Raw genomic sequence first — 27,960 nt, 5'->3', positions numbered from 1 at the left:
GAAAACGAGAAATGTTTACTATATTATCTCCTTGTCTATAAACAATTTTGTGTATACTATCACATATAATAAAATCCAGTAAGATACAACATGATAAAACCAGTGGAGAAAGAAGAACATAAGCTTGGTGGGACTTCAAAACAAGATGATATTAAATCAGCACCAGTTATTATAATGTATTGTTTTCTTTGAAATAGCTGTTCATACCATCACAGACAATAAAATCAAACAACCCAGAATAAAACCATTCCACTTAATGAATGAAAAATTATAAGGCTTCAAACAATATAATGGGGAATCATGATTATCACATATTTTTATGTATTCTTACCATTTCTTACACTAGGGAAATTATTCAATATTTATACATGTGAGTTTGATTTATTTTGCTTATGAGTATGGTCTCAAGCTGCATCCATTTATTCATAAATATCTCAATGTGATCATTCTTTATAGCTAAGTAGTACTCCATTGTACGAAAATACTAAAAATTTTTTTATCCATTCCTCAGTTGATGGACACTTAGGTTTCCAAGATCTAGCTATTACAAATTGTGCTTCTAGAAAAATGGGTGTACATTTATCACTGCAGTGTGTTTTCAGTTCTTCTGGAAGTACGTCTAGAAGTGGAAAAGCTGGAACAAATGGGACTTCCAATCTCAGCTTTTTGAGAAATCTACAGACTGATGTCCACAATGCTTGCACCAGTCTACACTCTCACCAACAGTGCAGGAGAGTTCCTTTTTCCCCACAGCCTCTCCAGCGTTTGTTGTTGGTAGTTTTCTTGATCCTGGCCATTCTTTCTGGAGTGAGATGAAATCTCAGTGTGGATTTAACTTGCATTTCTCTAATAAGTAATGATGATGAACATTTTTTCATGTATTTATTTGTCATTTGTATCTCTTCATCTGAGAATTGTGTATTCATCTCAGATGCCCAATTTAGATTGAATCCTTGAATTTTATGGCTCTGATTTTTAAAATTCTTTATATGTTTTAGACAGAAGTCCTTTGCCTGAGGGAGAGTTCACTAAGATTTCTTCCCATTTTGTAGGTTTTCTTTTCACTATGCTGGAGATTTCTTTTGATGTGCAGAAACTTTTTAATAAGAGGTGATCCCAGTTATTGATTCTGGGAAGTATTTCCCATGCAATTTGATTCCTGTTCACAAATTTCCTACCTACCTCTATGTCTTCAAGATTTATACCTACTTTGTATTCCAACAGATTTAATGTTTCTGTTTCAATATTTAGATCTTTGATCCATTTAGATTTAGTTTAGCACATAGTGATAGGCATGGGACAAGTTTTAGTTTTCGGCAAATGGATAGCCAGTTTTTCCATCACAATTTATTAAAGAGTGTGCCATTTTTCCAGTGAACTTGTTTGGCCCCTTTATCAAAGATAAGGTTGTTGAGTGTGTTTGTAGTTGTAGTTGTAGTTGTATCTTCTAATCTATTCCACTGATCTTTGGCTCTGTTTTGATTCCAGTACCATGTTGCTTTTACTATGGTTGTTTTGCAGTATAACTTCAAGACAGGGATTGTGATGCCTCCTGCCTTGTCTTTGCTGCTTAGAACTGTCTTAGCTATTCTAGGTCTCTTCCGGTTGCATATGAATTTTAGGAGTGATTTCTCGAGATTTATGAGGTATGTTGATGATATTTTTATTGGGGTTGCATTTAATTTGTATAAAAGTTTTGGGAGAATGGCCATTTTCACAATGTTTATTCTTTCTATCCATGAGCAAAGGATGTCTTTCCATTTTCTGAAATTGTCTTCAATTTCTTTTTTCAGTGTATTATAATTTTCCCTGTGTAGGTCTTTCACTTCTTTTGTGAGAGTGATTCCTAAATATTTCATTTTTTTTGGTTGCTAATGTGAAGGGTGTGTCTTCTCTGCTTTCTCTGTCAGTGATTTTGTTGTTGGTGTATAGGAATGCTATTGATTTTTGAATATTGATTTTTGTATCCAGCTATATTACTGAATTTATTTATTATATCTAATAGTCTTTCAATGGAGTTTTGGGGGGGTCTTCTATGTAGAGTATCATGTCATCTGCAAACAGTGATAGTTTAACTTCTTTTCCTATCCATCACCCCTTTTATTTCTCTCTTGTTTAATTGTTCTGGCTAGTATTTCCAATACTATATTAAATAGAAGTGGTGATAAAGGACATCCTTGTCTTGTGTCTGATTTTAAAGTAAAGGCCTTTAGTATGATACTGGCTGTTGGTCTGTCATAGATGTCCTTTATTATATTGAGGTAAAGACCATTATTTTCTGTAAAGTTCTTATCATAAATTAATGTTGGACCTTATCAAAGGCGTTTTCTGCATCCATAGAAATGATCATGTGATTCTTACTTTTGGCTTTATTGATATGGTGGATTATATTTATTGATTTATGTATGTTGAACCATCCCTGCATTCCTGGGATGAATCCCACTTGGTCATGGTGTATGATCTTCTTGATGATTTGCTGCATCCTATTTGCCAATATTTTATTGAGGATTTTTGCATCTGTGTTCATTATGGAGATTGGTCTATAGTTCTCTTTTTTATTTGCATCTTTCTCAGGTTTTGGTACTAGAGTAATATTTGCTTCCAGGAATGACTTAGGAAGGATTGCTTCCCTTTCAATTTTACTGAAGAGTTTGAGGAGTGTCGGCATTAAGTCTTCTTTGTATTTCTTGTAGAATTGTGCAGTGAATCGTCTGTGCCTGGGCTCTTCTTTGTAGGTAAGGACTTAATTACATTTCCAATTTTATTAATAGAAATTGGGTTGTTCAGCAGGTTTACATCTTCTTTACCATGTTTCTAGGAATCTGTCTATTTCTTCTGTGTTATCAAACCTTTGAGATTAGTGGTTTCCAAAATAGGTGTTGATGATCTTCTGTATTTTATTGAGTCTGTAGTGATTTTTGCCTTTTTCATTTCTTATTGCATGAATTTGAGCTTTTTCTTCCCTTTTTAAAATAAGGTTGGCTAGGGGCTTATTGATTTTATTTATTCTTTCAAAGAACTAACTCTATGATTCATTGATTCTCTGGATTGTTTTCTTAGTCTTTATTGCATTGATTTCTGCTCTGATGTTTATAATTTCCCCTCGTCTTTTGGCTTTGGCTTGACTTGCTCTTCTTTTGCTAGATATTTGAGGTATAACATCAGGTTATTTATTTGTATTTGTTCTGTTTTCCTGATGTGGGAACTCAGTGCAATAAATTTGCCTCTGCAGAAGGCTTTCATTTCATCCCACAGATTCTGGTAAGTTGTATTTGTATTTTCGTTTGCTTGTAGGTATTGTTTAATTTCTTCTTTAATTTCTGCTGTGACCCATTGATTACTCAAGATTGTGTTATTCAGTTTCCATGTATTTGTGCGATTTTTGCAGTATCTTTTATCATTAGTTTCTAATTTCATAGCGCTATGATCTGATAACATGCAAGGGATAATTTCAACTCTTTTGCATTTATTTAAATATGTTCTGTTAAGTAATATATGGTCTATTTTAGAGAACGTCCCATGTACTGCTGAGAAGAATGTGTATTCTGATGTTGTTAGGTGGGACACTCTGTATGTGTCTATGAAGTCTATTTGTTCACAGGTGTGATTCAGTTCTGCTATTTCTTTTCTGATTTTCTGTCTGGTTCATCTGTCCCTTGGTATCAAGGGTGTGGTAAGATCTCCGGTTATAATTGTTTTACTGATAATTTGGTTTTTCATTTCTGTTAATACTTATTTTATATAACTGGATGCTCTGGCATTTGATGCTTATATATTTAAGATAGTTATCTCTTCCTCTTGAAGTTTTCCCCTAACCAGTATGTAGTGACCTTCTTTACCTCTTGTGGTCATTATTAGTCTAAAGTTCACATTGTCTGCAAACAGAATAGCTACTCCCGCTTTTTTTGGACTGCGGGGCTGGGTGGGGGGCGGGTTCCTGTTGCATGAAGCATTTTTTCCATCCTTTGACTTTCAGTCTGTGAGTATCCTTTTGGGTTAAATGGGTTTTTTGTAAACAGCATATGTTGGGATTTTGTTTCTTGATCCATTCTGCCAGTCTGTTTCTTTTAATTGGTGCATTGAGACCATTTACATTAATGGTTATAACTGTTATATGTTAGTTTGTTGTTGACATGTTATGTTTCTGCTATTGCATCTTTATCTTTCTGTTCTGTTTAATTATTAAGATTCATAACTACTCACATTTCAGAAATTTTTCTAACTTTCTAAGTCTCCTATTTTCATGTTAATTTTATATTCTTTACATGTTATATTGTTTCAAGAGAGTGTTACCTTTTCTAAGGAAGATATTTTTAATCATTGAGTATTATTTTAAATATTTTGAATTTTATGACCTATTTATAATTTAGTGACAAAAAAGGAGAATTTATCTTTTTGCTGTATTTTTATATAGGCCATACTTTATAAAACTTAAGACTTTTATGTTTTCTATTCTCTTTTCTTTTTTTATTCTAAAGAGAATAAAACCTAACAAAACAAAATAGAACAAAGCCAATCAGAACATAATAGTGAAAGCTATATGGGACTTCAAGAAAATAGGGAATCAACAATGCCTCTTGTTATCTTCAAAAGTAGATGCCTATACCATCAGACATAATAAAGCCAATCAAAACAAAACAATGAAAGTGATACAGGGCTTATAAACAAGATAATAGGAAAGTAATAATGGTTACCACCTTTTTTTTTCCCTACCCTGTTACTTTAACAATGTCTATTGTTTCCTCCCCTTTAACTTTAACAATATCTATTGTACATTTTGGATCCCTTCAACTAATTCCTTCAGTTTTTTTAAACTAGGTAGAATCACAATGTGATCAATGTGAGTCTGAACCATTTCACTCATGAGCATGTTGCATCCATTTACCTATGATTACCTTTCTTTATAGCTGAGTAACTTCCCGTTGTATAAAAATGCCACAACTTTCTTATGCATTCTATAGTTGATGGGCAAGTTACCCCTGGTTTTTTTGTTCCCTGTTGCTCAGCAACCCTTTTATTATGTTTTATATTTCTTTGACTTATTATGTTTCTTATTTCTTCTATGAATTTCCTTTCAAGTTAAATGTTTCTCATATACCACATATTGATGGATCTCATTTCTTGATCCACTCTGTCTGTGTTTCTGTTTATTGGTGAATTGAGGCCATCTACATTAATGGTTATAGCCAACATGCATCACTCATCTCTTCCTTGATATTTCTTTGCTGTTGGCTCCCTACTTATCCTCTTCATTTAGTTGCCTACTTTACTCAGTTATCCTCCTCTGCTGCTATTCCTGGAACAATGATCATTTTTATCTCTAGAATGTCCTTTAGTATTCTTTGTGCGATTGTTTGGTGGCCATGAATTCCTTTAGTTGTTCTTAGTCATGGAAGTATCTTGTTTCTCCATTAATTTTGAAAGATAGATTTGCAGGGTTCATCAGTCTGGGTGGGAAGTTGTTTTCTTTCAGGACTTCAAAAACTTCACTCCCAGATCTTCTTGACTTGATGGTTTGGGTTGAAAAGGCTGCCATGATTCTGATGAGTTTTCATTTATGGGTGAGCTATTTCTTTTCTCTAACAGCTTTACAAATCTGTTCTTGTGTTGAATTTCTTAGATCTTGATTATTATATATTTCGGTGTAGATTTATTTTGGTTGCGGCTAGTTGGAGTTCTATATGCCTCAATTAACTATATGTCAGGTCTTTTTCCCATGCTTGGGAAGTTTTCTGTTATTCTGTAAACAGTTCTTTTTTTGTATCAGAGATCAAATTCATGACATTGCACTTGCCAAACAGGTGATTATGTTGCTGAGCTAAATTTCTGACTCTAAATAATCTTTTTATATCATTTGTGTTGACCCCTGACATCTATCACTCAATTATTTTTCTTTACATTGTCTTATAGCCACTGAATTGTTATTTCCTCGTTCCTTGTTATTTGTAAGAAGTCTTTCCTTTTACAATTGCTAGCTTTAATCTTGTTTTTAAAGTCTGTGAGTGTATCTTGAGTTTTTTTTCAAGTGGCTTTTCCAGCTTTCAATGGAGTTTTTAATTTCCTAGATATCTCTTTGAATCTGTTTCATGTATTCCAATTCTTCCCTATATTGCTCATTTAAAGTTTTCATTTCCCATGCTCCTTTTTAAAAAAAACAATCTATGTCTTCTTTAGATATTCTCAGCAATCCTTTATGTTTCTTATTTCTTCTTTTACCTGAGATATATTTCTGATTTCTTTTATAGCCTCATGAAGTCATTTTGTTACTTCAGTTGTCATCATCCCAGAAATTTCAGGTGAGTGACTTTCAATTTCTTCCATGTCTATGCTCCGGGATTTGTTCTATGTGGGCTAGAGGTCTGTGATTGCTGTTTGCTCTTTCATCATGACATTTTTCTGATTTCTGCCTGATGAGCTGGTTGTGGGGTCCTATGCAGTTTCTGCAATGGCTACTCATCCGTTGTGTAGAGGAATGGCTAGGCACCTGGGTTTCTACTGATCTAGGTTCCCAGGGAGCTTGTGTGGCTTGAGGTAGGCTTCTTCAGACATGTGTGGTTTCTCTGAGGCATGACTGGCTGGTTCTCCTAACCTGGACTGGCTATAGGTCCTCAGTGGTGGCCATCAGGCTCATGGGGGAAGAGTTGTCTGTTTCTTCTCCTGGCCCTTGATTACTACCCATGGAAGGGTCCCAATAGTGGCCTGGGTGGGTACAGGGTTGGGGTTCACTGTTTCTTGTCCCAGTAGGCACTGGCTGCCCATGGGAGTGTTGTGAGGATGGCCTACATGTATGTGGGAGCAATGCTGACTGCTTCTTCAGATGGCCTGTGATGTCTATGAGTCCTGATCAATTTCCATACTTCACTTACTGGCCTGTATTGTTACTTCTGCTTCCAATTTGTCCACACTCTGAGCCTCACTTGTCCATTGTGTGCACTTTAACCAAGATTCTACTGAGTCTCCAGCTTTCCTACTGTTCTCCAGTCCCATCAATAGAGAGGACAGGCATCTGATTTGAACCTCTCCCTGCTGATTGACAGCAGGAACAAGCACCTCTCTTGGATTCCTTCCTGTCAGTCACAACAGCTCCCAATCAATGGCAGGGAAAGGAATTCATCTTGGATCCCTTTCTCACCAGTCACAGCACATCGCAGTCAATGGCAGGGAGAGGAGGCAGTCTCAAATATCTTCCTCACAAGTTGCAGCAGCTCCAGGCCAATGACAGGGATAGGCATTCATCTTGGACCCTTTCCTGTCTGTCACAGCATGTCCAAATAAAACACCTAGATTCTAAATACCTAGATTGAAAGGAAAAAAAATCTTTAAAAAGGGGGGGGGGGCCCTGGGGATTTAGCTCAGCGGCATAAGTGCCTGCCTTGCAAGCAGGCAGTCGTGAGTTCGATCCCTGGTACTGATAAAAACGAAAAAGACAAAAAAAAAAAAAAAAAAAAAGGAAAAAATCTTGATGTAAATGAAAGTATCTCTCCAAATTAATGACAATAAAATATAACACATAAAATGTGTTGAATGTAACAAAGATAGCACTGAGAGAACAATTTATGTTTTAAACATAAATTTTAGAAAATATATTTAAGCCAGGAGCTCCCATGTGTAAGCTGAAGGCCTCCACAGTGAAGTCTACCTAGCTGTGCAGCCGCAAGACTTTGCTCAGAACCTGGTAGGGTCCCATACAGAGACGCCAAGAAGCCGGGGAGCTTTGCAGTGCCATGTGGCATGGGCTGAAGGCCTGCCTAGTTTACTCCACATACCATTCAGCCTTACTACATGATTCAAAATTTGGTAGGGCCCTGCCCTGTGACCTCAAGCATTCAGGGAGCTTCAGTAAGCCACATGGAGTATATTGAAGTCCAAACAGAATATCTCCATTTGGGGAGCCTTTGAGTGCCACTAGAGACCCAGTTAGACTACCTAATATCTCTTACTCAACTGGGGAAACTCCCTCAGTACAAACAGCTTTCCTCAACACAAGAAACAACTGAGACTGCATTCAACTGCCCTAAGACAAAATAGTAAAATGACAAAATGAAAGATCAAAATGAAATCACAAACCTCCAACTCATTTCAAACAAGCCTCGGAGACATGGACATATAAGAAAATGTAAGCAATACATTTGAAACTTCCGAAATGATAGCAACTGAAGTAAAGAAACAACTCCATGAAGTTGTAAAGAAACTCAGATCAGAAATGATAAATATAATGAAAAAATGCTGAAAACATATAAGAAGATTTAGTTAAAAAGATAAACAGCAAAACAATTGAAATTGTGAATGAACAATATAATAAAGAATTGGAATGCAAGAAACAGATTCGAAGAGATATCCAGGAAGTCAAAAATTCCATTGAAAACTGGCAAAACTGCCTGAATGAACGTGAAGATGGACTTTCAGACTTCGAAGATAAGATTAAAGCTAGTGAACAGGAAAGGAAAGATCTTTTAAAAATAAAGAATCAGGAAATAACAATTTAACAGTTGCAAGACGATGCAAAAAGGAAAGCATAAGATTGATAGGTGTAAATGAAAGAGAAGGTGACAACACAAGTGATATGAAAAGACTCTTTACAGAACTAATAGCCAAAAATTCCCAAACATGGGAAAGGAAACTGATATACAGATGAGTGAATTATATAGAACACTAATCAGCCATAACCCAAATAAATCTACACCAACACATATAATAATCAGCATCCCAAAAATTCAACATGCCAACAGAATATTAAAAGCTGTTAGAGAAAAGAAACAAATCACCTATAAAGGAAAGCCCATCAGAATCAGAGCAAGCTTCTCAGCACAATGAAATCAAGAGCGTGGAGTGAAGTACTTCAGATCCTAAAGGAAAATGACTTCCAACCCAGACTGATGTACTCTGTAAAACTATCCTGCAAAATCCTTCCATGACAAAGAACAGTTGAAGAACTTCATGACCACCAAACCAACCCTGCAAAAAATACTGAAAAATATTCTAGAAGACATAAAATAAGTATGACTTCAAGAACACCAACAGAAAGAAGCCACCAAACAGGGCAAACAATTAAACAGAGGAGAAAGGTAAAGAACCAAAAAAAGAAAGATAACATGACAAAAATAAACCAAAATATATCACTCATAACCATTAATGTTAATGCCCTCAATTTGTCAAATAAAAGAAACTGGCAGAATGGATCAAGAAACATCATCTAACTACACACTGTATACAAGAAACTCATGTAATCCAAAAGGAAACTCATAGATTGAAAGTCAAAGGATGGAAAACAATACTTCTTGCAATAGGACTACCCCCCAAAAAGGAGGGGTAGCTATTCTGTTTGTAGATAATGTGAACTTCAAACCAGGAATGATTAAAAGAGAGAAAGAAGGTCACCACATATTGAATAGAGGAAAACTTCAAGAGGAAGAGATAACAATCTTAAATATAAATGCAACAATTATGGGATCATGCAGCTATATAAAGCAAATATTAATAGATATCAAAAATCAAATAAGCAAAGACACAATTAAAATGGGATATGGGATACCTTAATACCCTATTGATGCAAAGAGACAGATCAGTGAGGCAGAAAATCTACAAAAAAATGAAAGAACTGAATCAAACTTATGAATAAAGGACTTAGTAGACAAGTAGAGGGTGATCCATCCAACAGCAACAGAATATACATTCTTCTCAGCTGCACATGGGACATTCTTTTTTTTTTTTTTTTTTTTTTGCTTTTTCGGTTTTTTATCGGTACCAGGGATTGAACTCACAACCGCCTGCTTGCAAGGCAGGAGCTTATGCCACTGAGCTAAATCCCCAGCCCCTTGGGACATTCTTTAAAATAGAATATATACTAACCCATAGAGCATGCTTAAGTAAATGCAAAAGAATTGAAATTATCCCATGCATGTTATCTGATCATAGTGCCATAAAATCAAATTAATGACCAAAGAAACTGCAAAAAGTCCATCAACACCTGGGAACTAAATAATACATTCCTGAGCAATCAATGGGTCACAGAAGAAATAAAGAAGAAACTAAACAATGTCTACAAGTAAATGAAAACACAAATACAATTTATAAGATCCAGTGGGATGGAACAAAAGCTGTCCTTAGAGGGACATTTTTGTGGTGAACTCTGACATCAAGAAAACAAAACAGAATGAACACATATAGAAAAGCTAATGTTAAATTTTATTATTAATTGTCTTATTGTGGATTTTTACATATGTGTTCATCAAGTAAGTGTCTTACTGTGCATTTTTGCATGTTCTGTGGGCTCATATATGGCCTGTAGTTTTTTTTCCCTTGAGGGCTTATCTGGTTTTATTAGCAATGTAAAGCCATATTCATGGAATGAGATTTTAATTATAGTAATTTTTGACTTACAAGTGAGTTGCTTTCTGGGAGAGTGTTTGTAAGTTGGATTTGTTTGTAAGTTCAACTCATTCATAAGACTGACAAAGTGAGTCTTATACACCTGTGACACAAATATACAATGTATGTGGTTTTGCACTTCCTAACAGTCCCCTCAACATCATTACTGTTTTTTCTCTTGCTTCTGGACATCCTGAACTGTGAGCAACGTACACTATCACAGTGTACAGTAATTACACAGCAGCACAACTATGACAATGTCCAGAAGATACGTAGGATACTTTGGTGAATTGTTTGTAACTACAAATGTTCATAGTGAGTGAACCATTTATATCTTTAATAGTTCATATTGCAAATGTTTGTAAGTTGGGGACTTCGTGTAAGTGGAAATTATAAGGAGTAATGATGTTAGTGTTTCAATTTTCTGGCAAAATTCATTGATGAATTAATCATATCCTGAATTTTTCTTTACTGGTTGAGTTTTGATTATTGCTTTGATTTAGTTGCCAGTTGTTGGTGTTTTTAGAGTTTTTATTTCTTTTTGGGTCAATTTTGATAAGAATATATGCCTAGCTATTGTCACCACCATCTGTCCCTCAATCCTGAGAAATACAAAGCTGGACAAAAGCTTAACTTCTGGAAATTAGGACAGGAATATAAATGCATAATTTTGTCTTGAAACTCAATGTTTCATGAGTGAAATCAAACTGGGCATAACTCAACATTTTTATGCTCAGGTCAGTGATCATAATTAGAGCTAGAGCTTTTGATAATACCTTTGTGCCAAGTAGAGATGCTCAGACCTGTTGAGACTTAGGTTCTGGTAGCATCATTTTCAGCTGGCTGTAACAAGTGAGGGTTATAGACAGTTTATAACAACAGCCAGGCCATAATTTTACTTCATACTTGAGGGCTAGAACATGTCCGAAATTGTTGACATCACAAGGAAAAATTGAAAAGGACACATATAGAAAGTAAAAACAGCATATGTTTATTTAAAGTAAATTACACCCCACAGAATGGGAGAAAGAGAGAGACAGAGAGAGAGAGAGAGAGAGAGAGAGAGAGAGAGAGAGAGAGAGAGAAAGAGCGAGCGCTAATGTTGCTAGTGGTGCCAGGTGCCAGTGCCTATATGAGTTTTTATTTTTATTTAAAGAGAAAAAAGAAAGGAAATAAAAAAAAAAAAACAAAGCAGGAACAGAGTACAAATAATAATACAGAATTTCAAGAAAAAAAATACAGTAAGAAATCACTAGTTAGTAGGTTATACGTTGTCATCTTAGAAACAGTTGTCCAAATTATAAAATTAATGCATATAAAGTGGACATTCATACAGTGAGATTGCAGACAGTTCCGGTCAATGATCCAACAAAAGCTCAGTATTATGGTTTTCATCCTACACTCTCAAACATACATGCAGTTATATCCCTTAGACCACCTTCCTTTCCTCTCTTTTTTACAATAACAATTACACTTTTTGGGGTTTTTTTTTACTCCCACAGTTCTTATTACTTTTTTTGAAGAGAATAAAACCTTACATGACTAAACAGAACAGAGTCGGTTAGAACAGAAGGATGGGCATAGTACATGATGTAAAAATAGAATACCAGGTGATCAAAAATGGTTACATTGTGCCTCTTGCTATTTTTAAAAAGAGTTGCCTATATCATCAGGTATAATAGAACTGATCAAAACAGTACAGTACAAGACCAATAAAACCTACACTGGAGACCTTACAGGACTTCAAAAGGAGATAATAGTTAAACCATAGGACATCATAGTAAATCTTATTGCCTTCAAAGTGGTTGCCTATACCCTCAAACTTGATATTATCAAACAAAATAGAATACAGTAGAATAAGAGAGAACAAGATGGGGTTCAAATCAGGTTAATATATGTTTTTACAGGGAGAAGGTAACTTAGAGACCTGATTCCCATAACGTATCTCAAGTAATTGGCATCTTTTTTCATGGAACTACTTCTTGCTGAACTTGAGTGTTCCCTGCTTATGTGGCAGTCTTAGCACTCTCACCCTCTCTGTTGTAAGAGTTGGTAGTAGACTTCTGAGGCATGGGTTTTGTCATCTTATGGAATATATCAGAAATCTTAAAGCAACTCTACATTGGCCTTGGTGTAGTGGATACTGGAAGAGACAACAAAGATGATGAAAGGTTTTGGCATGGTGGAGTTGGATGGTGTGCGAGAGTTTATTATGCTTAGAAGCATGTTAAATTTAAAACGTATGCATTTTTTATTTCTGTAATTTTTCTTTGGATATTTTTGGACCAACACTGGAAAGCAAAACTGTAGATAAGGGGAATTTCTATATTTCTATCTATATGATGGATACAAATAAACAAGCAAATCTCTGGAGTTATAAGTTGGAGAAAAATATCTCAAGCAGGATATTTAGGTGGGGGGGGCTGGAAGAGATTTCTGGGTATTGAAAATATGTTCTATCTGTATTTTAGTTCTGGTTACATGACCACTACATTAAAATACAAAGAATCAGTGAATTGAAGAGTTAATTCTTCAAAAGGCTGAACAAAATGGATGAATTCTTTGCAAAACTTACCCAAAAGAGGGAATGAAAGACATATAATGCAATTAGAAATAAAAATGGTGAATAACTGACAAGGAAGTTGAGGCAGTAACAAAAGCTTACCAACTCAGCAAAGTCCAAGAACTGACTGATTCACCAATAAGCTTTACAAGAACTTAAGGGAAGAACTAATGCCAATGCTTTTCAGACTCTTCAAAGAAATTAAAAGGGAAGAATCACTACAAAACTCTTTCCCCAAAGTGAGCATTATGCCTATATCAAAACGAGACACACTTAACAACAATGATGACAACCACAAAAATTACAAACTGATTTCATTAATAATTATGTATGAAAAAGTCTCCAACAAGGTACTTGCAAACAAAATACAGCAAGTTATTAAAAAGACAACATATCGTGACCAAGTTAGTTTTATCCTAGGTGTACAAGAATAATTTAAAATAAATTAATAAGCAATCACATAAACAGAAGTAAGGATAAAGACGGCATGATCTCCAAATGGATGCAGAAAAAGACTCTGGCAAAATTCAATATCACCCATGATTAGGAAAAAATATTTGAAGAAAATAGGTATAAAAGGTCTTAGCTTAAAGTGATAAAATATACTCGTGAGGAATTTCATACCAACATCGTGGAGAAAGATTGAAAGCATCCTCACAAAATCCAGGACAAGAGAATGTGTGGCCATTCTCACCACTACTGCTCAATATAGTAACTGAAACATTAGCTAGAGCAACGGGAAGAGAAAGACATAAAAGGCATAAAAAGGAAGGAGTCAAATTATTATTTATCTATGACATAATCCTTTAGATAGAGGATCCCAAAATTCCAACAAAAGACTCCTTAATAGAATTAATAAAATATTCAGAAATGAAGCAGGTACAAAAAACTCCAGCAAAAAGCCCTTAAAATTAAATCAACTAAGTAAAGTTATAGGATACAAAATAAACACACAAAAACCAGTAGTGTTCCAATACACCAGGAAGAAACATACTGAGAAAGTAATCAGTAAGAGTCCTCTTCACAATAGACACAAAAAAAATCAGACACCTCAATATTAACCTAACCACTAAACTGAAAGACTTTTTAATGAAAAATATATTGTTTTGAAAAAAGAAATTGAAGAGGACATTAGAGAATCGAAGCACATCCCTCAGTTTTTGATATACAGGCTGATGTTATGAAAATGGTCATATTTTCAAAAATGACGCATAGATGCAAAGCAATCCCCATTGTAATACCATCAGTTTTTGCACAGAACTAGAAAAAACAAAAACCAAAAAACTCTACTTTTATATGGGACAGAAAAGTTCTAGAATAACCAAAGCATTGTTGGGCAATAAGAGCAAGGCAGAAATCATTCCAATCCCAGATTTCAAGTTATATTATAAAAATACAGTAGTGAAAATAGCATGGGACTGGTACAGAAAAGACATATTGAGCAATGGGACAGAATAGAGGATACAGAGACAATCCAAAACACCCTCAGCCATCTGACTTTCAATCAAGGTGGCAATAACATACTGGATTAAAAATAGCCTCTTTAACAAATCATGCTGAGAAAACTAGTCATCCACACACAGAGGAATTAATCTTGATCCACATCTCTTACTCTGTAGTAAAATCAAACTAAAATGGACCGGAGCCCTCGATATGAATGTAGAAGAAAAAGATGGTAAAGCTCTTGAAGATATAGGCATAGGCAAAGACTTCCAGAACAGAATCCAAATTCACAAGAAATAATCCCAAATATCAACAAATGGGATTGCATTAAATTAAAAAGTTTCTTCACAGCAAAGGAAGTAACCAAAGTGAGAACATACAGAATGGGAAAAGGTTTTTTTTTTTTTTTTTTTTTTTTTTTTTTTTTTTTTTTTTTTTACCAGCTCCTTTTCAAATAAAGGACTAATATTCACACCATCTTTGGAACAACAGCACACAAATCAGACTACCTAAAGTAAAAATCCCAATAAAGAACAGCAGTTGAAATAAATATACACTACACAGACAATGAAATGTTCAATAAATACATGAAAATGTGAAGTATTTTTACTCATTAGGGAAATATAAATCCAAACAACACTGAGATTTCATCTTATTCTTCTAAGAATGTCCATTAGCAAGATTCAATAACATGCTAGCATGGTCTTGAGTAAAAAGGAATTTTATACATTGTTAATGATGATGTACACTAATACAACCACTTCTGAAATTAGTATGAAGATATCTGAAAACTCAAAAAAACTGAAATTTAACTTAACCTAGCTGTATCTTTCCCAAATGTTTTTCCTGTAGAAACTAAAGTGATACTATTACAGTGATATATGTATAACTTTGTTTATAGTAGCACAGTCACAATACTTAAATTATTAGCCTACAAACTCATTGATTAATGAATGAATAAAAATATGGCATATATATTCAATGGAATACTAATCAATCATAAAGGATGAATTTGGGTCATTGTAGAAAAATGGATGAATCTTGAGAACATAATATTGGGTAAAATAAGTAAATCACAAAAGAGTTAAATATTGCATTGTCTCTCTAATATGAGAAAGCCAAATAAAAACAATTTGAACAGTAAAATAAAGAACCATGTCAACAAGGAGATCGACTGTAGAAAGGGCATTTGAGGAAAGAGGGAGAGAGCAATGTGGGGGAATAAATATACTGAAGATACAACACTTGTATGTGTCAAAACTTCAAGGTGAAAGCAAACACTGTACTAAAACATATATTAATAAAAAGATAATACTGAACTATTAAAAACTGCCATGACCTATGTGGCTCCTGAGGTTCTTGGGGTTAAGGACTGTGAAAGGATGATTAAAAATAAAGAGACAAACTGGGGTCAATTAGGGCCCTCACGCTCCTGATGGCAGGAAAGGTACTGGCCCCTCATTTCACGGGCCTTTATTTACACCTTATAGCTACTTACTGTCACAATGTCACAGGACACCCTGTTGTCCTACAACCCACTATTCAGATTGTCATGGGGTGGGTGTTCCCTGGGCTAAAGCAAGTTCTTCAGGTGGGTTGTCCCACACACTCTTTGTTCTTGGAATGGTCATGCTCCAGACTTGCACATGTGGTCAATTGCCAGCTTCAATGTCTCCCAACAAAAAATGAAATATAGACGTATTTTAAAAATTTTAAATTAAACAAAATTTTTGTTACTGGGGCTCAAACTCAGTACCTTACTCTTTGCCAGGAAGGTGCTGTGCCACTGAGCTATATTTGCAACTATTTATTTTAAAGAGAAGAAGATGAAAAATAGGAATAAAATGGAACAGTTTCAAATCAGGCCGATAGGATATAATCAATACATTGTGCATTGTTATCTTCCTAGTGGTTACCTAGTGTATCAGACATAGACATAAATAATGTCCAGACAATGTAGCACAAATTTTTCTTTTTAATGAACTAAGAGAAACTAGCTGAATAACTATCTTAAATACCTTGTGTGTGTGTGTGTGTGTGTGTGTATATACATATATATATACATATACATATATATATATATATATATATATATATATATATATATATATTCCCCATCTCCTTTTCCTTTTTTACCATCAGTTTCTCTTTTCCTTTGAACAGTTTCTTCCAAATTCACAGTTTCTATTTTACCTTTTGGATCCTATTTATTTCTTCAGTTTCTCACTAACATGACAAAGTCTATTTTAAAAATAAAGTTGTTGGAATAAGCTATTTTGTAGAGAAAAGAAGATCCTATAAAATGATACCTGTTGACACCGTGATGGATACAAAAGTGTGCATTTATAATTTTCCTCCTTTTCTTTATGCTTAAAATTAATATAAATGAAGTGCTTAGTACATCAGTTGGCTTAGAGTAAGCTTTACAAATATTTGTTGTTAACAAGATGTCTCAAGCACTTATGGCAACCTAAAAGAATTGGGAAGACTAGCTGTAATCACCTCTGGGGCTGAAAAGGGCTGGTACCTCAGAGCAAGACTGTATTTGGTGACTTCTCACTGTGGGTCCTCAGGTCAGCCCTTAGTGAACCTGAAGTAACATGTGACTCTTATTGCTGCCGTACAGAGTTTCTCTTGAGACTTGATATCCACACAGATAGGTACAGGACATTATTGAGGTCTAAATTTGAAACAGTTTCTAATAACTCAGTAGCTACTAAGTTCACTGATTTCTGCTTGGAATCACTGAATGGTTGTCAGAATAAAGAGTCAGAACATGGAGAATGTAATTCATAGAATTATCAGTATGGGAATTAGGAAAAGGAAAGGACCAGTTAAGGAAATGGGAAAAACACTAGATATGATAAAGAGAAAAATACACCATCAGAGTCAAATCTGGAGAATAAACTGGAGTTGATACTATAAATAAATGGTACCATTAGTTGCCTAAAACTCTACTTGCTTTAGAAAGAGCGTGCCTGAGTCCTTAAGCTCTTTTCATTGCGTTGCCCTTTTGGTCTACTCAGTATTTATGAATATTGCTTTAAGGGGCAGCATGACTGATACACTCACATAATAACTGTTCATATTAATTTATATACATGTGAAAGTTCAATTCTGTTTTTTTTTTTTTTTTTTTTTTTTTTTTGGTATGCGGGATCAAACTCACAGCCTTTGGTTGCCAGGCAGTCATTTATGCCACTGAGCTAAACTCCCAGCCCCACAATTTCAATTCTTTTTCAAGATGAGAAGAGTTAGGTTGGTTGTTACATTTTTATTATTAAAATGAGGGTTAAAAAACATTAAAAATGTTTAAGGAATTGAAATATTAGCTATGTTGATTTGATCATTATACTTTACACATTTATTAGATTACCCAATAATATCCTATACATTTTTCAGTTAAAATAATGCTTAATAAAAATGATTTATTTTCTACTTGCTTATTTTAAACCTAGTGTAAACATATTTCACTATTAATTTGTTGCTTAGAATGATTTCAGTACACAAGTTTTTGAATTTTTTTTTTTTTTTTTTTTGCTATGTAATTCAGGCTGACCTGAACTCACTATGTAGATCAGCCTGACCTTGGATTCGTGGTGATCCTTGTACCTCAATTTCTTGAGTTCTGGGGTTAAAAGGCATGTGCCACCATGCCTGGTAAGGTTTGTATCTTGAAAATATCTTGTTACTGGAAAGTGTTTCTCTGGTTAGGCTTTCTCAATTCAAATACAGAATTTTGAAGCAAATAAGCAGTTTGAATTCCAATTCCTTTATCTTATTTGAATTTTTTATAGTTTTCAAGAGAATAAAACCAAATAAAATAAAACAGAATAAAGCCAATCAAAACAAACCAACGTCAGTGACACAGGACCTCAAAACAATAGGAAAACAACAGTGATTACCATAATGCCTCTTGTCTTCAAAATAGCTGCAGATACTTCAGACATATTAAAACTCAAAACAGAACAGAATAGAACAAAAAAACAAACAAACAAACAAACAAACAAAAAAACAATGAGTGCAACAAAGGACTTCAAAACAAGACAATAGTAAATCCAAAATGGCTACCATACTATGTCTTTCTGTCTTTGAAATAGCTGCCTATGCCATCTGATATAACAAAAGCAAACCAAACAAAATAATAAAACCCAATCCAACAAAACGATGAAAATGATACAGGACTCAAAACAAGATAATAGGGAATCAACAAAGACTACCACCTTCAGAAGGAGATCCCCCATAGATAAGACACTGCATAGCGTTATCCTCTGAATAGATGATCAGACCACCAGCCCTAGACCTGGAAAGTCAGTGAAACACCAAACACCACAAGCATCAAATTGAATTTCACCTAAATAGCTATTGTCACAGCTGTGTTTCTCTGAATCATTCTGTCACTTATGGGGAGGGGGTGGTGCTTTTTCCTGCCAGCCTGCACACCAGAAGGAGCTGAGGTCTGGCTGTACCCCAGCAGCAGTGAACTGTGCAGGGCACTGGTTTTCAGGGATGATTTACTCCTTGTTGACTTCTTTCTCTCTTCCCCTGCAGTCTGTGAATGGCACTGACTCATGGGAAAAATCTAGGGTCTGGGTGTCCCAAGCACAGGAATAGTGACATATTATCATCCACAAAACATGTACCATCACCATAGTAATAACCAGCACTTATTTTCTGGCAGGTCTTATTTTCAGAGAAACATGGATTATAGAGAAGTGACAAATTTACATGTCTCTTTTTTTAATTTTTGCTTTCAAAGGAGATGAATTCCAGGAACTCATTCCCATGAAGCATGCAGTTTACCAGTGAGATACATTCCTTGACCTCCTTCATGTGTTTTAGAGGCAATATATTAATAAAGAAGCACTCTTTTCAATGACCAATCAGAAAATATGTTTATAAATGTGCACAATTGGAAGATAATTTAAGGATTATTAAGTTTTTAAATTAAAAAAAATTTTGATTTAAATATATAACTATTCATTTAAGAAAACTTTTCAAGAAAAAGCAGTCAGTAATTAATGTAAGAAGAATCACACGTGGAAAAAATAACAAAGAGGGAACAACAGGCAGAAAGTGAAGATAGTAAAACACAGAATTAAAAGTAAGCAATATATCCAAAGATCATGACTAGATCTGCATAAATATCTACGGCCTTCTAAGGGTAATAAAACACGAATCCACATATGAACCTTAAAATTTTATAGGGGTCACATTATAAAATAAAAAAGTCAATGTACATTTTATTTAACTGTAGATATAATCATTTCAGCCTGTAACTAATATAAAACTGTTGAAATATGTATGCTTCTGCCCCTTGAACTGTCAGGGAAGACTTGTTTTTACTTCCTTGTGTCTCAGAGTGTAACTGAAGGGATTCAGAACAGAAGAAATGATAGCAGTCAGTATTTGACACCATCAACATCAGCCACACATTTTGCCAGATTAAATGATGTGAATAAAGCTTCTTTAAGCTTCGAGTTACAATGTTTTGTGTGCCTAACTTACATACATTCCATATTTTAAAATTTTCTGTATTTTTATGATTTTACTCACATTCTAATTTCAGCTAGTGGCTATAGTTATAGGTAAAGACAGGGAAAGAAATGCAAATGTAGACACATGACACTTTTCTTTAAAATTTTACTAGTATTTTAACATTTTATTCCACACAACTTCCATTCAAATTAATTTATTAGTCCTGAAATTTTTTAAATATCCAAAATAGCAGTGTTTCATATACTAAATAATTCAGAATATGTTCAGGTATAAAAACTCGAAGCTTTAACTCTAAAATGTTATCTTTTTTGTTGTGTACTGTGTTTATGATTCACTTTTGATGCAATAATATGCTTATGTAATTCATTTGTTTCATGTACTTTTATAATATAAAGTATGAAAAGGCACTAGTTTGTGACTTTCCTGTCCAATATTCTGTGCCTGAAAGAGTGCTTAGCTTTTAAAAAAGTCTTTGAAATCGTGGAAATGAAAAATGCAATAAGCAAAATTGATCAGGGCAAAATGTGTGATGCAATCATTGATTCTACAGTATTTGGTTTTATTTTACTTGTAGTTGTGTTAAGACTTGCTAATATGTAAAGTCATTCCTTTGTTTCCTAGAAATATGTTTTCTTATTGAGAAGAGTTATCTTAAAGCAGTTTCCTTGAAAGAAAAGTAATGATGTAAAAGCTCAGAGATAACAAACTTGGAAACCAATGAATTTATGAAAACTAAAAATTCTTTTACATTAGCAAATACTCTTATTTATTTAGGAACAATAAAATTCTTTTGATTGATTCCTTAAAGGCCTATTTTACTTGCTTGTTCCTCAGCATGTAAATGAAAGGGTTTAGCATAGAAGCAATGTAAGTAGTGAGGAACTGTCACAGCCTGGTTGATAGCCACTGAGTCTTTTGCTGAAGGCTTAACACAGACAAAGATACAGCTGCCATAGGTGATGGAAATCACAATCATGTAGGTAGAACAGGTAGAAAAATGCCCTTTTCCCTTACTAGGAAGAAGGAAAACATAAAATGGTCTTGGTGATATATATGTAAGATTGAACTATACACATAAAGGTCATGATAAAGGTTAGCACAGCACTGACGATGACCACCTGCTCAATGAGCCATGTTTCTGAGCATAAGATCTTTAGGAGGGGGGCTGCATCACAGATAAAAGGTCAATAACATTAGAGTCAAAGAATTTCAGATTTATGCCCAGGCTAAGTGGAGGGAGTATGATCACCAAGCCAGTAATCCAGCAACAAAGAATGAGTCTTTTGTAGAACCTGCTATTCACATAATGCAGGGGTTTGCAGATATCAGTCACAGGACATGGTGGCGAGGAGATAGAATTCTGTTACACCTAAAATATCAGTAAAAATATTTGAATGACGCAATTTTCTTATGTGATTGTCTTGTCACCCATTGATATGCTGTACAAATATCTGGGCACATAGGTAGATGTAAATGAGATTTTTAAGAAGGATAAACTTTGTAGGAAAAGGTACATGGCAGTTTTAAGGTGTGAATCTGTAAAGGTGAGTGAGATGATTGTGAGGTTTGCAGTTAAACTCAACATGTAGTTGAGAAACAGGAAGATGAAAATCATGACCTTCAGTTGTGGGTCATTAAGTCACAGCAGAATAAATATTGTAACTGTGTGGTTTCTCATAATTGTATTCTTACGCTATTCATTCTGTACTTATCATTCAGAAGCATTTGTGTAAAATGCCAACTGACAATAAGAAAAAGTATGAAAACAAGTATAAAGTATAAAAACAGTTAAATATTTGTTTAGAAAAATTTGATACAGAAGTTGCTTGGAGACTACAATTGTGTTATTTTAGTCATTCTAATGTAAATATTTAAAAACTCAAATTGCCTTTTCTGTATCACATTTCAAAGTATTTTGGCTCCTTATTTTACATTGTATTTTATTCCAAACCTATTTTATTGTATTTGTATTTCACATTTGATTTTCAAGAGCGGTAGTTTCTACTGCTACTTTTTTTTTTATGAGACTAAGGGTTCTGTATTACAAGGTATACTCTAAAGCTGAATATTAAACTTTCTTAATTATGTTCATTTATTACTTTGAAGTTTAAATATAGATAAAATAATTTGATTTTCCTTATACAGCTTTTGCATCTGGTGTCAGAATACTGAACTCCAGCAGTGTAATTTTTACCAGTTGTGCTTTCATTAACATTTTCCTTTCATACAACTTCTTTTATGTCTCATAACTTTTCACTTAAAATTATAATCTTTTCTTATTGCAATGAAGAAGAAAGGGAGCTTTTTGATGGCAAAGTTATTGCAACCAATGATAGTGTATAAAATTTTACCTAACAAAATCACAATAATTGTTTTTAGTCTTTAGATTCTTTAGTATGATTTGGAACACATTCAGAATATTGCAATTAATAGCAGTAAGTGAAAAATGTTATATTTGAACTATTGAATATTTCCTCACATATGTCTTGACTCTACTGTGTCTCAGTCATGTCACTTAGAATGGAAATAATATTTCCCTTTATATAGTTGTTGAAGAATTAAGTAAGTTAATACATGAAATATTTGTAAAAGTACCTTATCAGTAATGGCCAGTAAATACATTTAAATTATGTCAGTGTTCCAGGCCACAATGACCTTCCTTTTTTCCTTCCACCGTATATTACATTGTCAATATATTGAAATCATGTTTTGTCTGGCGATTTTAACTAAAAAAATTTTATCTAAGTATATCAGATACTTTTCCTTTTATGTTGGTATTTAGGAAATTGCTAAGTAGAATATACAGTTTTAACTAGCAATATTCACAGCATTCTCTCATGATTAAACTTCTTGTCACATATGTACTTTACCTGTCATCATTTTGCTTTGTAATTTCTAGAATTCATTTTCTTGCTGGTGTCTCTTTTTTGATACTTGCTTTGTTACTTCTTACTGTACACTGTTTTTGAGTGTTTTTTCAACCTCCTAATCTCTTCCCAGTCTCAGTCATATAATCAAATGTATCCTCAACATTATTCTGAAGTGAAACTCTTGCTTTTCCACATCCTATTTCTTCCCATTTTCTTTATAAACAAAATAGTATGTTAGAGTTATTTAACCTTTGCTTTACACAAAATGCTGAAATGAATACTATATATGCGTTGTTTATCAGGAGTAGCCTTTTCCTTATGCTGTTTCTCCACTCTATCCATGTCTCCAGTTTCCAGTTTCATTGGGAATACACATATTCAACAATTAATTTAGGTTTTAAGAACCTGGCGTATTTTCCTGTTTCTCAAGACCATATTGCCTCTGTTATTATGGTAGATTTGATTTTTATTCCCTCAAGTTCATTATATATAGAATTACAATTAATTTAGGTTATAGTTTGCAGAAATTTGTGTGCAAGTGATATGATTACTTCTCAGAGGACTGTTAGGTGACATTCATTGTTGTTAAACATAATTTCAGCCATCATCCTTACTCAAGATTAAAACTTTAACAATAATATTTAATTTATTAAAATTCTATTTTTAAATTTTCATTTGATCCATAGATATTGTTTTATTAGAGGCATACATGACATAATATCGAAAAAGAAAATGTAGCTGAAATGTCTGAATTTACTGTACTCACACTCTGGCTATCTGTTATAGCCCTTGCCCAGTTGTGTAACTACATTTATTGTGATAGATATATTACGAATGGACTTAATGTTGAAAACAAATATGGCTACTTCTGGTCATCTCTGATTGAATCTGATTATTTTCACCATAATGGTAGAATAGGAATGCATACTTTCCTTGAGGTTTCTATTCTGTAATTATTTGCACAAACTTTCCCACAATAGATGTAGTGCTCTATTAAGCTTAGGAAATAATCTTTTCTGGAAACTCTCTCTCACTGAAAAGAAAAATAGGTTCTCAGGATTTCCAGATGGCTTTCAAAGAGACAATGAACTCTTTCTCAGAGAGAAGTTTTTCCAATTTTAAAGTTTGTATTTATTTTATTTACCAGATTTGTGGCAAAGTTAAAAAACAGAAGAGTCCTTGGTGACCCATTTTCAAATATCATTAATGAATCTTCTATGTAATGAACTTGAGGGAATAAAAATCAAATCTTCCATAATAACAGAGGCAACATGGCTTTTAGAAACAGAAAAATATGACAGGTTCTTTAAAACAGACTGATACAAAGTCATTCAAAATCAAATTAGAAACAAGATCGAAGTCCAGTTTCTTTTAATTAACTCTTTCATATAAGCAGCTAAGAGATCCAACTTACCTTTTGGGCCTTAACAGTTTGTTATACAGTTATTAAATTGTATTTTAAAATAAAAAAAAAAACATTAGTTTTGTTTTTTCAGAATGCAAAGCATAGAACTTCTTGAGCCACAACCAATAATCAATTCAACAAAAATGCCTGGTTTCATTTGTAATCATTCTAAAAGAAATCAGAAATGTAAATTTCTTTTTGTTGTGTGCTAACATATCTGACATTTAAAATTACATTAAAAGGTAATAGCCTAAAATTTCTGTAACTTTAAATCTAATGCAAGTTCCACTCAGTCTCACATTTGTTCTTTCATAAATTTGACTTTACTTTAACTTCCTCTTAACATAGAAATCTTACAATTTATTGCTTGAAAAAAAAAAAAAAAGAGCAACAACATTTACAGTTCACTTTATACACATGTATTTTTATTGCTAATTATACGTTAATTGACTGGCAATAATTGTTTGTAATTGTGACATAAAATAAGGTGTTTTGATATATCTATATCATATGGAATAGCTAACTTTCCTTTCCAACAAAAATGCTTATTTCAAAGAATGTCAACCTCTTTATAACTATTGTTCATAAGCTTTAAACAAAATATAAGAATTTTACTTATTTATGGGACACTATGTGATGTTATGGCATACTATGATTTTAAAATTTTAAACCAATTATGTCTTTAAATATAAATCATTTATCATATAAAATTCAAAATCTTTTTTCTAATTTTTGAAACGTATAGTACATAATTATTTTCCATTGTCATTCCAATGTGTAATAGTACATCAAAAATTCTTACTCCTATCAAACTGTAAGTTAGTACCCACCAATTAACCTTTTCTCAGTTTTTATACCCTGTACCCTTAATATCTCTGAGATCAACTCTTATGTTAAACACTCAAGAGATGTTCCTGACTTTCTGAGTTTAGATTATTTCCCTTAAGTTAATGATTCTTAGTACTGACTATATTCTTGCAAATGATAGAATTTCATCTTATTTCATAACTGAATAATATTCTGTGCTATATATATATATATATGACATTTTCTGTACCTATTTATAAATTGAGACACACTTAGCTTGTTTATATTTTTCCCTTTTACCTCTGATAGTAAAATTTACCAGTTCTGTTTTTGTGCCTGAAACAGTATTTGGCTTAAAGAAATTCACTCAATGTACGTTTACTAACTGAATCAATGAATAAATCATTTAAAAGTTTTGCATTTAAAGAAATAATGGCAGATGTTGGGACTTAGGCAGCTGTACAAGAAAGCAATTTGCCCATCCTCTTGGTGAGCGGCCCTGCATCTGACTGGGAGGAGAAAAAGTTAGCTGTTCCCATGAGCCTACTGGTGCATGGGCTGAAAAATCACATCTCTCCCCTCATCAGCAACTGGGGACAGAGGTCTGAGCATCTCTTGGGAAGACGACCATATGCAATATAGCAAATAAGGGGGATTTTTTTCTATGATATGTTTGAAGGCAAAGGTTATTTTCACTGTTATGTTTTGTAATGATAGTTATGCTCTATTCAGTATTCTCCTTCAATTGGTTTTACAATGGTCTGTTATTGGTTTGATTTCACTATACCTAATTGACTGGACAACTACTGTGAAGATAATGAGCTTCACTAGAGTATCTATTACTACTATCCCAGTATCCTGCTTTGAAGTTCTATACCAGTGTCACTAAATTGTCTTGTCTTTTCCTTGTTTTATCTTTTTCTGTTGTATTTTATTACATTAAAAATAAAATTTTTAAAAATTAAAAAATAAAGAAATAATGGCAATCATATCTTGTTTTATTTTTGCATAGAAATGTAAAAATTTATTGGATACCTACTTGTATCTTATTTTATTGTATTTGATTGTTTTTTGGTATTCATTCAAAAATAAAATCAAAATCTAAGTTTTGAAGACTGTTGGCATTCATATGGAAAGATGTGATTTTAAAGAGGTTTATAGATGTCACTAGTCAAAGGTAAGAGAGAATGTTTTGAAAAATTTACCTGATTAAGATGTTTGAGATGTTCCTTGCCCATGTACATTTTCTTATTTCTTAAAAAATATTATGATTCTTTTGACTGAGTCTTTGAAGGCCTGTTTAACTTGCTTGTTCCTCAGTGTGTAAATGAAAGGGTTCAGCACAGGAGCGATGGAAGTAGTGAGGACTGTCACACCCTTGTTGATGGCCACCTCTTCCTTTGCGGAAGGTTTGATATAGATGAACATACAGCTTCCATAGGAGATGGAAACCACTATCATGTGGGATGAGCAGGTGGAAAACGCCTTTTTCTTTTGCTGGACAGAAGGGAATCCTAAAATTGTCTTAATAATGTAAATGTAAGACAGAACTACACATATGAGTGTCACAATGAACGTCAGTACAGCACAGGTGATAACCATCTGTTCCATGAACCAAGTATTAGAACAAGAGATTTTCAGGAGGGGCGATGCATCACAGGCAAAGTGGTCAATCACATTAGAATCACAAAATTCCAGAGTTAGGCCTAAACTGAGAGGGGGAATTATAATACACAAACCAGCTACCCAACAACAAAAGACAAGTCGTCTGCAGACTGTGTTACTCATGATGGTGGCATAATGCAAGGGCTTGCAGATGGCTATGTAACGATCATAGGCCATGGCAGCCAGAAGAAAAAACTCAGTTACACCAAAGAGGTCAGTAAAGAATACTTGGCTAGCACAGGCATTATAAGTAATCATCTTGTCGTCTGTTGCTATGTTATACAAGTATCTGGGAATACATGCAGTGGTGAATGATATTTCCAAGAAAGCAAAATGTTTTAGAAAATAGTACATGGCTGTTTTAAGGTGAGAATCCACGAAGATGAGGGTGATGATAGTCAGATTCCCAGTTGTACTCAGCATGTAGGTAAGAAAGAGAAATACGAAAATCAGAGCCTGAAGTTGTTGATCATCCGTCAATCCTAATAAAATGAAAATTGTCACTGTATTGTTCCTCATTGCTGATTTCTGACTTCTGTGAGACCTGCATATAAGATCCAGAGCCATTTTGTTATGGATTATCTTAACAATCTTGAATCTATCAAGATTTTCTTCATTAGGTTTTTTAAAACATGATTTTATCTTGCACACCCTCTAAGGATTGCTTTAGATTCCCATGGCCTAACATTTCATGGGACACAACGATATTCTGATGCTCAAGAATTATCTGATGTATTTGCTTAGATTGTTATTTCTTAAACTGATAATGTATTTTAGACAACTTGGACTCACCATGTACACCATAGTCACTTGAAGTCTTAGCTCTAGACTTATGATTCCATATTTTTGGTTACTGCACATCTATGAGTGCTCTCCTGATCTTCTTTGAACTCAAACACCTACCCCCACAACATGTAAAACTTTCCTAACTCCCCCCGTGCACTTTCTATTTCTTAGTTTTCTCTGTCCCTATTCCATTACTTACAGTTCATAATTGGGTATAATACTGAATATTTTAATGCACAATATACTTATGCACAATATACATTTATACCTTTATGAAATAAACTTCAAAGGTACTTTGTTTCTCTTATCTGTTTCTTATTCCTTTATCCCCACTCCCCAATAACCTTATTTTAATTAAATTTGGAATATACAGACCAATCTCAAACTACAAACAAAACTTAGAAACTATTTTGATTTAAAACAAAATGAAAATTATGATATCATTGAGGACATTTGCACAAGCAAACATCATTAATCACATTGGGAAGACTGTTGGGAATGCTGTTAGAAACAATAGATCACCTTCTGGTTACCAGGTAATTAGAGCCTCAGTT

General features: G+C 33.8%; 1 protein-coding gene and 1 pseudogene across 1 annotated transcript; both read right to left on the bottom strand.

Annotated features, from left to right (window-relative positions):
* Positions 1-20,635: 20,635 nt before the first annotated feature.
* On the bottom strand, positions 20,636-21,551 carry LOC100719162 (olfactory receptor 6C2-like; annotated as a pseudogene).
* Positions 21,552-26,203: 4,652 nt separating this feature from the next.
* On the bottom strand, positions 26,204-27,139 carry LOC100719445 (olfactory receptor 6C2-like). The gene has a single exon (XM_003476219.4). It carries the CDS (start codon positions 27,137-27,139, stop codon positions 26,204-26,206), a length of 936 nt encoding a protein of 311 aa, XP_003476267.2.
* Between the last annotated feature and the right edge of the window lie 821 nt (positions 27,140-27,960).

The sequence above is a fragment of the Cavia porcellus genome, unplaced genomic scaffold, assembly GCF_034190915.1.
Source record: "Cavia porcellus strain 051 isolate PalLab524CR breed Dunkin Hartley unplaced genomic scaffold, mCavPor4.1 scaffold_8, whole genome shotgun sequence".
In the NCBI taxonomy this organism is placed as follows: Eukaryota; Metazoa; Chordata; class Mammalia; order Rodentia; family Caviidae; genus Cavia; species Cavia porcellus.
The sequence above is the reverse complement of the archived record's forward strand: the minus strand, read 5'-3'. Positions and strand labels throughout refer to the sequence as shown.

Excerpts from the sequence above, each read along its gene's own strand:
- LOC100719445 (XM_003476219.4), bottom strand. The coding sequence starts at position 27,139 with ATGAGGAACAATACAGTGACAATTTTCATTTTATTAGGATTGACGGAT.